Consider the following 15,855-nt stretch of genomic DNA (forward strand, 5'->3'; position numbering starts at 1 on the left):
CAAGGAAACTTCGAATCTCAGCAACAGACTTCGGAGCTTCCCACTTAGATACCGCTTCTATCTTAGAAGGATCCACAGCAACACCACCTCTTGAAATCACATGACCAAGAAAACTAACCTCTTCTAACCAAAATTCACATTTAGAGAGTTTAGCAAATAACTTCTTGTCTCGTAGAACTTCCAACACCACTCTCAAATGCTCAGCATGCTCTTCTTCAGATTTCGAATACACCAAAATGTCATCAATAAACACCACAACAAACTGATCTAGATACGGATGAAAAATCCTATTCATATACTCCATAAATACTCCAGGCGCATTAGTCACACCAAAAGGCATTACAGAATACTCATAATGTCCATACCTTGTTCTGAAAGCAGTCTTCTGAATATCCTCAGTTTTCACACGTATCTGATGATACCCAGATCTCAAATCTATCTTGCTGAACACACTCGCACCAACCAACTGATCCATCAAATCATCAATCCTCGGCAAAGGATACCGATTCTTGATCGTCACTTTATTCAGTTGTCTGTAGTCCACACACAACCTCATAGTACCTTCTTTCTTCTTAACCAACAACACTGGTGCACCCCACGGTGACACACTCGGACGAATAAACTTCTTATCCAACAAATCTTCCAACTGACTCTTTAATTCAGTTAACTCAACAGCAGACATACGGTACGGAGCCATCGATATCGGTCTAGTACCAGGTACCAAATCAATCGAGAACTCAACTTCACGCTCTGGCGGTAATTCATTCACTTCTTCTGGAAACACATCAGGAAAATCACACACCACAGCTAGATCGCCAATCACCAGTTTATCTTTAGCCTCCAGAGTCGCTAACAGCATAAACAACTCTGCCCCATCTGCTACTTCCTCATTCACCTGCCTGGCTGATAGAAACAAATCCTTTCCTTCCTCAATCTCAGGAAATATCACAGTCTTATCAAAACAGTTGATATAAACTCGGTTAAACACCAACCAGTTCATACCCAAGATAACATCAATCTGCACTAATGGAAGACACACAAGGTCTATCCCAAAATCTCTACCAAAAATGCTCAAAGGACAACTCAAGCAAACCGAAGTAGTAGTCACTGAACCCTTCGCAGGAGTATCAATCACCATACTTCCACGCATCTCAGATATCTCTAACTTAAGTTTCACAGCACAATCCAAAGATATAAAAGAATGAGTAGCACCGGTGTCAATAATAGCTACGAGAGGAAAGCCATTAATATAACACGTACCTCGGATCAAACGATCATCTGCAGAAGTCTCAGAACCCGATAAAGCAAAGACCTTGCCTCCTGACTGATTCTCTTTCTTCGGCTTAGGACACTGTGGACTGATATGACCCAACTCTCCACAGTTGAAACAAGTCACAGTCTTCAACCGACACTCTGCAGCCAAATGACCACCTTTTCCACACTTGAAACACTTCATCTCAGCACTGGTACACTCATGAACACGATGTCCAGCCCGACCACATCTGTAACACTTAACAGGAGCACTAGAGTCTCCCCCACTAGGCCTCTTCATCCCACTCTGCCTCTGAAAACCTTTGCCAGCTGCATATGGTTTTCCACGATCAATCTGATTCTTGCCTTTCCTATCAACCCTCTGCTGATAGCTCTCAGCTCTGGCCTTGGAATCCTGTTCAAAAATCCTGCAACAGTCAACCAAATCAGAAAACACTCTAATCCTTTGATACCCAATAGCCTGCTTGATCTCGGGACGCAACCCGTTCTCAAACTTCACACACTTTGAAAATTTCCCAGTAGCCTCAGCATAGGGAGTGTAATACTTCGACAGTTCTGTGAACTTAGCAGCATACTCAGTAACAGTCCGGTTACCCTGCTTCAATTCCAAGAACTCTATCTCTTTCTTTCCTCTGACATCCTCGGGAAAATACTTCCTCAGAAATCTCTCTCTGAACACAGCCCAAGTAATCTCAGCATCTCCAGCAGCTTCCAACTCAGTGCGGGTAGCAACCCACCAGTCATCAGCTTCTTCTGATAGCATATGCGTACCGAACCTGACCTTCTGGTTATCAGCACACTCAGTTACTCGGAAGATCCTCTCAATCTCCTTCAACCACTTCTGAGCACCATCTGGATCGTATGCTCCCTTGAACATTGGAGGATTGTTCTTCTGGAACTCACTCAGTTGACGAGCAGCTCCCATTCCCACAACATTCGGATTTCCTCCAAGTACTCCAGCTAGCATACCCAGAGCCTCAGCATTCGCAGCATCATCTCTACCTCTTCCAGCCATCTCTATTCTGAAAACCCAAACAAACCGAACAATAAGTACTAATAGGGTTACACAACACCTATCCCGTACAGGGAAAACAGAATAATTACGACTCGACTCGACCGACTATGCTCTGATACCACTAATGTAACACCCTTCTAAAATACCCCAAATTATTTAATTAAAAATAATAACATATCAATCAGAGTAATTATGCCCCGAAGGGTGTCACACAACATTCATCAAAATATCCTGTCATGCTCATTTATTTAATCAAAATAAAACTCTTTTGCATACTTCGCAGCGGATACAAAATATCGACATTCAAATCATGTACTACATTACATGTAAAGTTGATCAACAACTAAAAGAAAACATAGTCAAACATCCCCTCCCGATGTTACATCTATCAGAGCATGACCCACTAGGAGACTACACTAGACTCCATAGCACTAGCTCCTACTCAACTCATTGCTCGTTACCTGAAAAACAGTTGTAAGGGTGAGTTCCTCAATCAATATAACAAGCATTATACAACATCATGTAATGTTAAGTAAATAACGCATCAATTCACCCTAACCAAACTACACACTCAGCAACGGCAATATCCGGTTCAAAAACATCATATTCAACAGTAACATATAGCATATGTATAATCCCAACCATACTCAACATCAACAACACAACACACAACACACATATAATACTGGAATACATCCATTCATATTATATGCCATACATTCATTATGCAATGAGACTCCATGAAATGCGGTACCGACTATTCTTGAACATATAGTTCAAGCTCACCGATCAAATCCAGATACGGCTACTAAGCTCACTAGTCCCACTCATTTGAGACCTAGTGACTCACTCACTAATTCCTCACCATGGGAATTAGCTACAGCCCCAAAGGCTAGACTATGCAAGCTAATCATCTAGCATGCAAACATCAACAACAATTCCACAATAATTCACTCACTAATTCCTCACCATGGGAATTAGCTACAGCCCCAAAGGCTAGAATATGCATGCTAATCACCTAGCAATGCAACAACAACAACAACTATTCAAGAATAGACATAAGCTCACACTCTAAGCCATAAAATAGTCTATTCACCAATGCATACATTCACATATCATCAACAAAAGCATATCATATCATGCCACATAATCAATCATAGTATTAGCACACTCTACTAACACCTATACTATTTAAAACAACGGGAAATGATCCCTACCACATCATACCTCAGCTAAGTACATCACTCAGCCTAAACAATCCAAAAACTGCACAACAACAGTTCAGAAAAACCACAAGTCTGCCCATACGCGTATTGCCTATGCCCATACGCGTATTGCCCACGCCTGACCAACTCCATACGCGTACTGCCCACTCTCATACGCGTATTGCGCATTTCCTCGCCCAACTCATACGCGTATCACCTGTCTCATACGCGTATGCTATGCGTAACAATCTCCCATTACGCGTACCAACAGAGACCAATTTACGTTCAAAATATCATCTTTTTCACCCATACGCGTAAGGCCTCCTCCATACGCGTACCAGCCATCTCATACGCGTATTGCCTAGTGCCATACGCGTATGACCAGAAACCAGAACTCTCAAATCTGCAATGGCTTTCTCTGCTACGAGATCTATCCAATTCACCCTTCCACAGTCCAAATTTCACACAAAATCACTCATATCATCTAACACGAATCACCTCCTATTCGATTTCACAAATCCTAACATCATTACATATAATTTCTACGAATTCTTTCGATTAAAATCCCAATTTCGTTCATCCAACATTTCACTATTTCAGTATACATCAATCTAATTAGAGGTAAAACAATGGTCTATCACTACCCATGACATATTATCACATAATACCCGTTAGCCGATGATAAACCCCCCCTTACCTGAGTAATTCCGGCGATTCTTTAGCTTCAAGCTTTTCCTCTTCTCTTGCTCTGCCTTTTGCCCTTTTTCCACTTTCAACCGCTTCTCTGTTTTCCTTTTCACGTGAAAACCCTTTTTACCAAAAATGGGACTTTTTATTATTCCAACTTATTTTATTCCAATAAATAATTATCCCAATAATTATTATTTCAAAATAATAATAATAATAATAATCCAATTATTTAATTAAATTAATAACTATATTATTAACTCAATTTAAATAATTATTATATTATTATCGGGGTGTTACATCTGAACCCGTCAAGTGTTCTTTCGGTGTTTAGTCAGGCAAATTCCTAGGATTTATCTTATCAGAAGGGGGTTGAGGTGAACCCTGACAAATTCCAGGCTTTCACCAACATGAGGAATCCCTTTAGCGTCAATGAGGTTCAACAACAGGGTGTTTAGCCGCCCTAACTCGTTTTCTTCTTTTGTATGTGACAAAGCGTTCCACTTCTTTGCTACTTTGAAAAAGAGAGAGATGTTTGAATGATCGAGCGGGTGTGACAAGGCATTCATTAAGCTGGAAATCTTTCTGGCGATAGCCCATACTAGTGCCCAAAAGCAAGCACACCCAACTATTTGTACTTGTCAGACACTGATCAGGTGATGAGCTTCGTGCTCATCCATAAGAACAAAAGTTAACAACCAGTCTATTTCAATAGCAAGGTATTAAAAGACGTTGAGGCAAATAACTAGAAAATTGAGACTAGCTTTTTGGTAGTCATGATAACTGCAAGGAAACTCAAACCGTATTTCCAATATCCAACTGACCAAATATCTCACAAACCGTATTTCCAATATCCAACTGACCAAATATCTCACAAAGGTACGTAAACAGTCTAAACAAAGAAAGTGAAAATATACTTTTAAAATAAAGGACAAACAAATAAAGGAGCTTGCTTATATATGTGGAATTGACAAACAAAGAACCTACAGATGCTGTCAAATGACAGCAGAATTTCTGGTTGGGAAACTGACAACTGGCTCAGCTGACATCCAAAGAAAAACTGCATATTAACTTTGTTTACATGCATAATCTGGCATGGATAATTATAAGAATTACAGCTGAGGCTGGGGCTATTCCATTTCAAGTCACACTATTAGGGGCCTTCCAGTAAACTGCTGCATTTTAGGGTTGGATTGAAAAACTCCTTAAATAATACAGTAATGATAAAAGAGGCGTACAACTAATGAAATGGATACATTGCTTGCATTTCTCTTAATTTTACAATGTTAATTACACTGAATCAACCCAATAAAATAATTACAGGGAAAAGGAAAGAAGAAAACAACGATAAAAGATGGAAGAGATTTTACAAACATATTACAACAAAGGGCTAAAACAATCTAAGTCACAAAGGTTTAACTTCTGTTCAACCAGTCACTTTGGTAATCCAAATTATTATAGGCGAGCTCCAACATCAACTGTGAACCATGATTCACGCAGCAGACATCAATGTGGTTAGTGGTTTATTATTCTACTAATTCTAGTTTAATGTGAGAACCTTCTATCTTGTAACTCCAGTGCCAGCTTCCACTGTCCATCATGTCTTGTTCAATCAGATTCAACTGAATTGCTAAACCTGAATTAATGCAAACAGTCATTCATGTACTTTCATCAAAGCTTTATATGGCTTGACAGAAAAAAAAAACATATTCATTACTTGGGCAGTTAAAACAACCAAATCAAAAAAAATTCTAAAATGTTAAGAGACCTGGGCTTCCGGGCATGACCTTAAGTTTGTAGCCATCTGGAACTTCAAAGACATGATTTCCCTGTATTGGTAAAAACACAATAAAAATTAGTGTATTATTTTTTGGTTTATACGAAGTATCCACAAGAAATAAACATAAAATTTAACCTGTAATACAACATCAGTAGCTTCAAATTCAGCATTTCCATGCAGTACAATCTTCAGCACCTCAGACCGTTTCACATCATGTTTCCAATACATGTTTCCATCATAACTCCAATCAACTCCCTTGTTCAACACCTTGACATTTTGCAATTTACATCTTCCACACCTAGTAAAGTAACAAGAAGCTTGCAATTTAAAATTATTTTTACCGATGGCTAGGATCAGAACTCGGGAGGTAAGATCAAGGGATAACAGAATTACGGCATTGATAGAAACCCTAGGCAGCATCGTACCTTTGCCCATGATGTAGTATGGATTCACTATTCTCATCAATCTTCATTGAGCCCATAACATTTTCAGCGATTATGATCAGGCTTCCATTGAGCTGGAATAAAGGGTCAAGTCACAAACATCAGCCTCTATCTTATCAACTAAATGGCATAAGTTAATAATATCTATTTGAGAAGTAGAACCTGAACATTACTCCAAAAGAACTCTGCAACCTCTATTTGCAACTCAGAACCCACTGATATGGAACCACCGTAAAACTGATCACAACAAAGAATAGCAAAAATATTGGAATCCTTTGTTTCTATAAATCATGATAAACACAGTTCACGGATTAAGCTGCCAAACTTTATTGCATTAGCAAAATAGCATTGGCGAAAGAACTACATCCAAATAGTTGTGGGAAGGGGTTTTTATTCAAAAGGTTTACATTCATGCCAAATACAATATACAAATATCTCATAATGCTCGTTCAGCAAACATGTCAGGGGTACTTGTCTTGACCCATCTATAAATAAAGCTTGAAATCAATTGTTTAAAAAAGACAACACATTTACAAATTAAACTTGATTAAAATTTCATAATTTTATATTTATACAAATAATATGGTTGAAAATGAGGAAGTTATTGATAATGAACATTGAAAAATCACATAATAGTAATATATATTGTTACCTTTTGTCTGGTGACTTCCCAAAGAGGACCAAGAGCAGGGTGAAGAAGGATAAGAAATGGTGGTCCTGAATCGATGTAGTTCTCATCAGCTTCAATCTGCCACAAAGAGAAAACATAACATGAATAACCAAATGTAGCCATAAAGATAATTATCCACCTATTAAAAACATTCAGCAATATCTGAATACCATACCATAATATGGAATTATATACAACCAAATGTATGTGAATTAATTTATACATATGCATACTATATATACTATACCTCAGGAAGTTTTATACCGCATGGTGAGAGAAGATCACGAGCGTTTCTTAACATATCCAATAGGGCGCCATCAGGTGTCTGCATATAAATGCCAAATAGATATTTAGAATAAGAGCAAATGCCACTGACATGTTCAAGATATTTTGTCTAGGTAAATATGTGAGGAAATTAAAATTAATCCTAATAATTCAAACATCTAGTGTGGTTCTAGAACACAGCAGTAGAATACTCTTCAATAGCTGTTAAGTGAGCACAAGTCCAGGTATCCTGGGAAATATCTAGTGCAAACCTAAAGAGAGGCCAAAAAGATGCAGCAGAAGAGCACAAGGACTGTACAGAGCTTAAAATGGAATAAACACAATGGAAGATCATATGTATCGGTGCTTAGGCATCCCAGACATAAAAAATATACTTCACACATGATATTTAGTAAGTCAAACCTGGCGTAAAGACTTGTGTCCATGTCTTCTTTTTTTCTTAGCAGATGAGGTAACCCTTTTCCTTTCATTATATACAATAAATGTATCTAGCTTATCTGCTCATGATTATATAAAGGTTTTGTCAAGTCCAATCAAATATGAAAGGGAAAGATATATGTTTTGTCAGATGAAACAAGCACATACCTTCCACACCATTATAGCACCTAGATGAATAGGAATTAAAATAACTGTCTGCTATATTTTGCATTGTACATTCCAGTCTGCCACCGGAGACACTGGCAAATCAAAGGGAAAAAAAGGGATGACCAATAAAAACAGAGTGTTAAAGTTTCATTCAAGGGAAAGAGCGGCTTAGAAAATCTGTGAAGTATACAGAATAGTTGAATAAACTGCTAATCTGCCCTAACCAAACACCACTAAGTAAAGAACATGATAGCAGATAACCAATGAAGAGAATGAAAGGATAGTTTTTTATTTGTAATTGTCATTTATCAAAAATCAGAAATTCATACTTGATTGTTATTGTTGTTGTACAAAGTAGCTACTTTTGTGATTAAACATGTATCCCTACTATGAAACTCAGAAACAGGTTCTTTTAGATAAAATATAATTTTCAGTTTATGCCAAACTAAATAAATAAAACCTGAGAAAACTAAAAAAATTACAATGAGAAATTGTTAGGGGAAAATGCATACCTACAGTGTCTTCCAAACTGATCTACATAAACTATTGTCTTTCTTGTATTTAACACCATTCCTGGTATACTATTCACATTCCTACTTGATCCAACTAGCTCCGCAGATGGTAAATCAACATATAAGATGTTTGTATTGGCTGGAAACTCAGCCTGCAAACTTGATTGTAGAAAATAAAGTTGATATAAGGATTGTGTTTTCGAATTAGAAAGACTAAAATACAGACAGAAGAAAAGCATCTCTAACATAGCAAATTCAAATCTTCAACATCAAACAAACTAACACTGCTTTTGAGTAAACAAAAACAACTCCCCATTTTCAACAGATAAGATTAGAAAAAACGCAAACAAAGGCTCCAGCTAGGCAAGTCAGTCATCTTCGGAGCTTGGATTTGGGTTTTTCTAATCCAATTGTCAATATCCTGATCTAGAAACCTAACATTAGTTCATGACTAGAAATGACTGTGTTACTGACTGTACTTTATGATAATCTTATATTGTTCTGCTGCTCGAGACTGTAACCTTTTCTGAGTATGCAAGTTTATAGATGTCTGTCATTCTCAATATTAAGTTATTAACACAAGTTTCGTGATACTCTTAAGATTAAACTCATTCACTTATAAGAGTCTCACTATAAGGATACTATAGCTGCTTATAAGTTCCAAATGATTTAAAGCTGTGCACTGTATCAGAGATTGAATGTATTAATTCAGTTTAGATGATGAAAGGTCAAATCACATTTCGTGAGGTAGATGAAATATTGCAATAAAACAATACAGCAAAATCATGTACCATTTTGGAACAAGAGATCCGTCAGTAATCCCAAACTTGTCAAATTCAGTGTATTCAATGCAAGAAACGCCATATTCCCAGTTTCCATCTGGACTTCTCTTTTCCATCAGTACATTAATTCCTTCTGTTGCACCTGAGATACGCTCGCAAGATGCGAACCCCAGTTTCTGTAGAACAGGCACAGTTAAAAATATAGTAAAAAAACAACAATAAATGATAAAATTTCGTGCAAAACTTTAAGCATAATTTTCGCCATGATGAAGACCGGCTATGGTATTCATTAACGAAAAAAAGACAGACGAGCATGTACTTGCGCCTGACTTGACGCTAGTTAGGTATAATGCCACATGCAAACCATGCATTTAAGGGATATACATGAGAAATATCTTTTATTTGTTGCTTTACCGAAATCTCATGCAAATGGAATTTTTTAACAAAGAATGCAAGGAACTATAATTTAAGATAATAACACATTCATTTATTATATGTTCTCATCTCTACCAACTTTGTGACGGAACGAAAAAGAATGAATTGTCAATTAAAACTACTCCTACCTTTCCTTGACGCAAACCGATCCCTGCTAAGGCCAGGAGGGTTACATCTGTAGCTGCCACAACATTACTGCAAGGCCAACAGTATCACTGATTATTAAAAATGAGTTTCTCTACTAGAAAACTAAAAAACCAAACATCTAAGGTATCAATAATGACAGACCTGACTTGGCGCACAGTTGCACCTCTTCTTCCCTGACGAAAAAACCATTTGAAGATGCCTTTGTCGTGAGCAAGTTTCCATATGACACCATGACCACCAGGCTTGCTCAAGGGACTGAATGGCTTAGTGACCAACCACTGCCCATCTTCTGCACCAACAACCGGAACAAGAGGCTGCCAATTCACACATTAGATATTTAGATATATTATCAAAATAAGATTATCCCTTCTTAGAAGCAATTGTATAGATTTATATAAAACCTGCTCAAAAAGTTGGAAAGTTGATCGACCTCTTCCAAACCATGAGAGTCTTTCGCACAGGGATGTGATGTGCTTGTGGTTGTTCTTTGCTGAACTTGTCATTATTGCAACAGGAGTGATACATTGTTTTCCATATAACTTGAAGTACAAGAACTCTCTAGCCTTGAAATGTGAAACAGCAGAATTAGATAATGGGAAATGCTAACGAGTGTCCCCGAGACACCGGTTAAGAGATTAAAAAGGTAAGTTGAGCATTCTTTAAGAGACTAAAAAGACAAGTTTTTTCTAAAAATATGTGTATTTAATGCACTGAAAACATAAATAATAATTTTTTTAAAGAATATTGTGCGTATTCAATGCATTAAATATAGAATATTTTCTTTATTTGAAATTCTTAACTAGTGTGTGAGGCACTGGTTAGCATGACCCTTAGATAATTTACGGCCCATCACAAACTATTATTAATCTTGTCTTGTTTTTATTATCTAGTATTAAGCATTTGAAGTGCTATAATGAGTTTAATAATTGCATATCTAATACCTGGAGATCTCTTATAAGACCTTCCAACAAAGTCCTCCCACAAAACGGCAGCATTGCAGCAGGCAGACATTCCCCAGTGTTAGGATCAACTAAATCAAGTCTGTCGGCAGAGCCTCCCAAGGGATAAATTTCACCTAGGTCTGGCAAACCCTAGAAGGACAAGATCTTATTATTCCTTGTATCTATGAAACATATGTAACTAATTGCAAATTATGAACTAGGTAATGTAATTATAACAACCTCTATACCCCAAAGAGCTGCTTGAGATGCATACTCTATATTTTCAGAAAGGTCAAGGCCAGTTGGTGCATCAATTCCCAAAATTTGGGTTTCTTTCACATCACCCATGTGCTGAGACCAGTCTGTATTCTTCCGGTCAACCAATGATTGGGCAATAAGTTCCAGAACCGTAATCTGATAACTGCAACGTATTAATTTCAGCAAACAAATGAGTAAATGCATATTGATCACTTATACCTAAACCACATATGCCCTTATTAACCTGCAAAGTACAACTTCTCCGTGAAGTATTATATAATGTCTGAATGATAAAAGCTTGGATGTTAATAAGACTTCACTTTGTCTGGATGACATTTAACAAGTGGAAAATGGACAAGAAAACTCCTCTTGTGTTTTAACACTAATTACCTTTGAAACTGACTATTCTATCTCAAATGGTAAATTCACTAACACTTAAAGGAGGCAAAGCTCCACTTTTTTTCAAATTCGTTCGAATTGAACACTGACAGAATATGCATGCTTAAGTTGGGTCAGGCAGAACTGTAACTTTATTTAATGGAAAACCATATCATCTCCCTCTTCCACTCTCGGGAGTTGGCTTGAAAGGCAATTTATCTTATCACTGGGGTTTTAAATAAAGGTCTGCGACAGTGTCATAGGCTGCAATATTTTTTATGTTGCTGCATCAGCTGCAACACCATGGTTTAATAGTTTTCTATAGAAGCAACCATTAGCCCATTAACACTATTTAATACCTTGGTTCCCACATAATTTCATCTAAATTAAGATTCAAAATAGTTATGTTATGTCTTTCTATGGTTATGTGCAGTATTGTTATACTAATACTTATCTTTTTTTTCTACTTGTTTAATATAAGCAAGGGAATCTAGTAAAAGGGAAGCTAAATTTCATTTCATTTCATTTCTTCCAACAGTAATTAAAATTAAAGAGTGAAGAAACTTACCCAATAACTCCTCCAATGCAGTCATAGAAGCTCTCAATTTGTGCCAAAGTCTCTAACAACTTGTTCAAATCCAGAATTTCATGATCCTCCAAACTCATCCCCATATCCATCTTCCCAAAGCTAACACCAGAATTACTAGGATCCATATTCTCGATGATCTTCGCCAGAGCATAAAAGGCACTCTTGACGGAACCCGAAGCCATAGCCGGCGACTCCAATTCCGGTACAGTTTCGCTCAAACACAGCACATGTTCTTGACCCGCAGCAACCAAGCACTTAATCAAAAACAAGTTGTTGGAGTCCAACTGCAGCGCCGATAAAACCCTAGCTAATCCAGCATTTCGGGAGGAAGAGCGGAAGAAACGTCTCACTCTATAGTCCGCATCTATGACTCTGAGCTTGTCGTCCAAATTATTGCATCGGGATAGCTTGTCACGGAGGGCGGTGAGTCTCGCGATTTCGCGGCGGAAATTGAATCCAGGCGATGGCGGAGATAGCTCTAACGGTTCTGTAGAAATACGTGCGACGCGGCAACATGATGATGATGATGATGATGGAGAAGATGATAGAAGAGATAGTGATTTTGAAAAAGAGAGAGGTTGTTGTTGTTGTGATTGTAACTGAGAGTGTGAGTGTGAATTATCTAAGAGTGAAGGTTTGGGGCGGAAAGGGAAAAGGAACCGGTGGGTAGGGGGAAGAAGAGAAGTAGAGTGAAGCATGGTTTAATTGGAGAGGATTAATAAATGCAATAATGAATGAGAATATGGAGGAATATAAGAAGGGACGAAGATGAATTTGGATATTGAGAGAGAGAGAGAAGTATCAAGAGAAGATGCTAGGAGGATATACCATGAAGGACGAAGAGGGAGAGCTTGTTTGTTAGCCGTGAATCATTTCCATTTCCATTTCCATGTACTGTTGTTGTGGCCTTGTTGTGAGTTGTGGCTCTAATATATCCTTTCACTCTTTGATTGGATAACCTTATTTTGTATATATGGTAGTACTATTATACTATATTCATATTTCCCTAATGTCCCAAACTATTTCACGTCTCTTATTCATAGCATGGTTGATTTTGTAGGAATAACTATTTCATATCAAAATTGTGATATCGATAATTATTAATTATATTCAATAAAAAAATTTATAAGTTTTCTGTATTAGAATTAATCATATCTAAGAGATTTTTTTTTAAAATAATCTATTTTTTCAATTAAAATTTTAAAATATCATTTTTTTTAAATAGTTACCGAAATAATCATCTTTCATGAAGCATGCGACAGTTGGATTGACGCATCCATTTTGTCAACGAGCATAGGCGCTCATATCATTCACGCACGCATGCAATGAAGTCAATGTAATTTGCGCATATTTAATATATATCATGTGTATACATCATTGTATGTGACACATGCTGTATATAAATTAATTTTATATATTTTATATTTTATATTTATAAATAAATAAATAAATAAAATAGGTAAATGAAAATAATTATATAAAGTTAAAATACATAACAGTTGATAAGAAAATCGATGATCCGCCCGATTGAAACGTCTCCATGTTCCACATCCTGGTGCGTTAGTCTGTCTTCCCTGAGGTGTTTTGAGTCTTTGAGTGCTGACATGATGCAATGGTGGCTGGTGTGAAGGTCTAGTGGAAGGTCCAGTGGTATTTGATAGATTTGTCATCACTTCTCCCTAATAGTTAGGGTTGTCGCCAACGGCGTGCCGTAATTGAGTTTGGTGTTCATGTTATCGTAGTTGGGTCGTTGTGGTTGGGTGATTTGTGGATGGTATGGTTGCCCGAATTGGGACATTGGATCGTTTTGGAAATGAATCAATGGTTCATGTGGTGTATTAAAGTCAAACAATGGTTGGATGTTGTGGCGATGAGATGTTTGGATGTTCATAAGTGGGGGACTATGATGGCATGAGGTTGAATCATATGAATCATTCGGGCTATAGACAGATGTGGTGGTTGCGTAAGGTTGTTATGGTTAGGGTTTGGTTCCTGATTTTTAGTTTGGGTATGTGGCATGAATTGGTTGTGAGGTTGGGTGTTTGGTGGTTTGACGTTGGGTTTGGGTGGGTTGACATTCTTCTTGGGCAGGGATTTGTTGTTGGGCGTTTAATGACGAAGCTCGTTGGGGTGGATCAATCAAATACCTTGGCTCAAACACAAATACCTTGGATAATTTTTTTAAATCAAAAGTAAAGTTATTTAGTAGTAATACATCGTCTAGTTCAATGTGGTCTAAAAGATTGGAATAGACTACTACAGCGTGTTTGGGATACTTGTTGTAGTTCATCCCCTTAACCGACCACCTAGATTGAAAAGATTGAAAATATATTAGTTAAGTTAGTTACAGTATAAAGTCAAACAAATTAAAAGATTTAAGATAAACTTATTTTGTGAGAAGTATACATCATCATGTGAACGTCTCTGTCAGTTTTAATATTGACCTAGAAACGAATTTCTCCATTTTGTTTGAACATCGCATCAAGTCATTGAATTCTTCTAATCCTTTCACCATCTGCAATGTCTTCATCTAACTAACGGTTCAAGGTCCTGTTAAGATGTTCGAATGTATCTACATTTCAAAGTCGGATATTGATCAGAGGTTGCACTGCTAAAAAGATTAAGTCAGCATTTCTCTTGTGAATATAAGGACACGAGTATGAATATGAAGACATTTTAAAGAAAATTGAAGGAGACTGAAAGAAAATGGAAGGAGGGGATAAGAAATTGTGTGAAAAATTATGAGAGGGTGATGATGTGTATTTATAGATACTGTGGTGAAGTAGTAGCAACGTGCATTGACGCACACATAGAGTGGACTATGCATGCGATAGTGCATGTGGCGCCTACACATGCATACGCCAATCCCACGCCTAAGTCATAGATGCGACAGTGCATGTGGCATCAATGACTAACATTTTCATTGGATGCACCAATGTAACTGGCGCCTAGGTTAGATATTTTTTGAAAGATGGCTATTTCGGTAAATATTTTTAAAATATAATTATTTTAGAATTTTAATTTAAAAAATAGATTATTTAAAAAAAATCTATTTTGCATAAAATGTTTAATAGTAAGATTTACATAAGATTTTGACGACTACCGATGATAAAATTAGTTATGAATTAGCAGCAAATTATAATTCTTAATAGCTCTTTTTTACACAATTTTTAATTAATAACTAGTATTAATTACTCTATCTCTTCGTCTCAAAATAATTGTCCTTTTACGATATCAATACAATATTTATTACTCTTTTCCTCTATTATACTCTTGTTTGTTAATTTTTAATTTATTCAACAACTTTATTAATTATAAGTAATAAGGATATTAATATTAAATTTATCATTAAAATCAAGACATCAAATCATTTTCTTAAAAACCAAATGGTGGGAATAATTTGTTTATCGCATCTACCATAACTAGTTTCATGATTAACCTTAAACCAGATAATGTGGTAGAACCATGCTCCAAATTACCAAAAAGTCTCAAACAAAAGACGAGGAGGAAACTATATCATTGTCAAAGAAGAGGAGGTGGAAACTATACAAGTCACGTGAATTAATGGAAAACGTATTTAAATATGTAAAACTTTTGTGAATTAAATAGATAATATCTATAGCCCCTGAAGTAGGAGACGGAAAGAAAAAAAACAAGCCAAATGATCTCTATTTTTTGACCCACCAAACCTCCTTTGTGTTCATCGCCGTTTGATGCATATTTAAGGGACATATATAATTTTACGGAGTAATCCAACTTTTCTATGCTTATGCTTCTTAAATAAATAATCGCCTTTTGTCCCCCAGGAACAATAAGAGCCTGCTTAAAGATACTACTTCGTACTCATCCTTTTGGAATTTGGTTGAGTTCA

The 15,855-nt window shown here is 36.7% G+C and overlaps 1 protein-coding gene across 1 annotated transcript; it reads right to left on the reverse strand.

The window, feature by feature from the left end:
- Positions 1 to 5,420: 5,420 nt before the first annotated feature.
- On the reverse strand, positions 5,421 to 12,941 carry LOC127083996 (UTP--glucose-1-phosphate uridylyltransferase 3, chloroplastic). Its single transcript, XM_051024358.1, has 17 exons — positions 11,964 to 12,941; positions 11,000 to 11,180; positions 10,760 to 10,909; positions 10,220 to 10,381; positions 9,960 to 10,132; positions 9,800 to 9,866; positions 9,246 to 9,412; positions 8,455 to 8,613; positions 7,943 to 8,034; positions 7,760 to 7,854; positions 7,320 to 7,397; positions 7,055 to 7,150; positions 6,565 to 6,639; positions 6,385 to 6,476; positions 6,095 to 6,257; positions 5,948 to 6,008; positions 5,421 to 5,815 (listed from the first exon to the last, which is right to left on the reverse strand). The coding sequence occupies exons 1-17, from the start codon at positions 12,680 to 12,682 to the stop codon at positions 5,706 to 5,708; spliced, it is 2,640 nt and encodes an 879-aa protein (XP_050880315.1). The 5' UTR covers positions 12,683 to 12,941; the 3' UTR covers positions 5,421 to 5,705.
- Positions 12,942 to 15,855: the final 2,914 nt, after the last annotated feature.

This window comes from Lathyrus oleraceus, chromosome 5 (genome assembly GCF_024323335.1).
Source record: "Lathyrus oleraceus cultivar Zhongwan6 chromosome 5, CAAS_Psat_ZW6_1.0, whole genome shotgun sequence".
NCBI lineage: Eukaryota > Viridiplantae > Streptophyta > Magnoliopsida > Fabales > Fabaceae > Lathyrus > Lathyrus oleraceus.

Bases quoted from the DNA above. Each gene is read 5' to 3' on its own strand.
- LOC127083996 (XM_051024358.1), bottom strand. From the start codon at position 12,682: ATGCTTCACTCTACTTCTCTTCTTCCCCCTACCCACCGGTTCCTTTTC. The intron at 10,133-10,219 runs GTTTTATATAAA...GTGAATTGGCAG, and splicing joins CTTTCCAACTTTTTGAGCAG to CCTCTTGTTCCGGTTGTTGG. The intron at 6,009-6,094 runs GTTAAATTTTAT...TTACCAATACAG, and splicing joins CTACTGATGTTGTATTACAG to GGAAATCATGTCTTTGAAGT.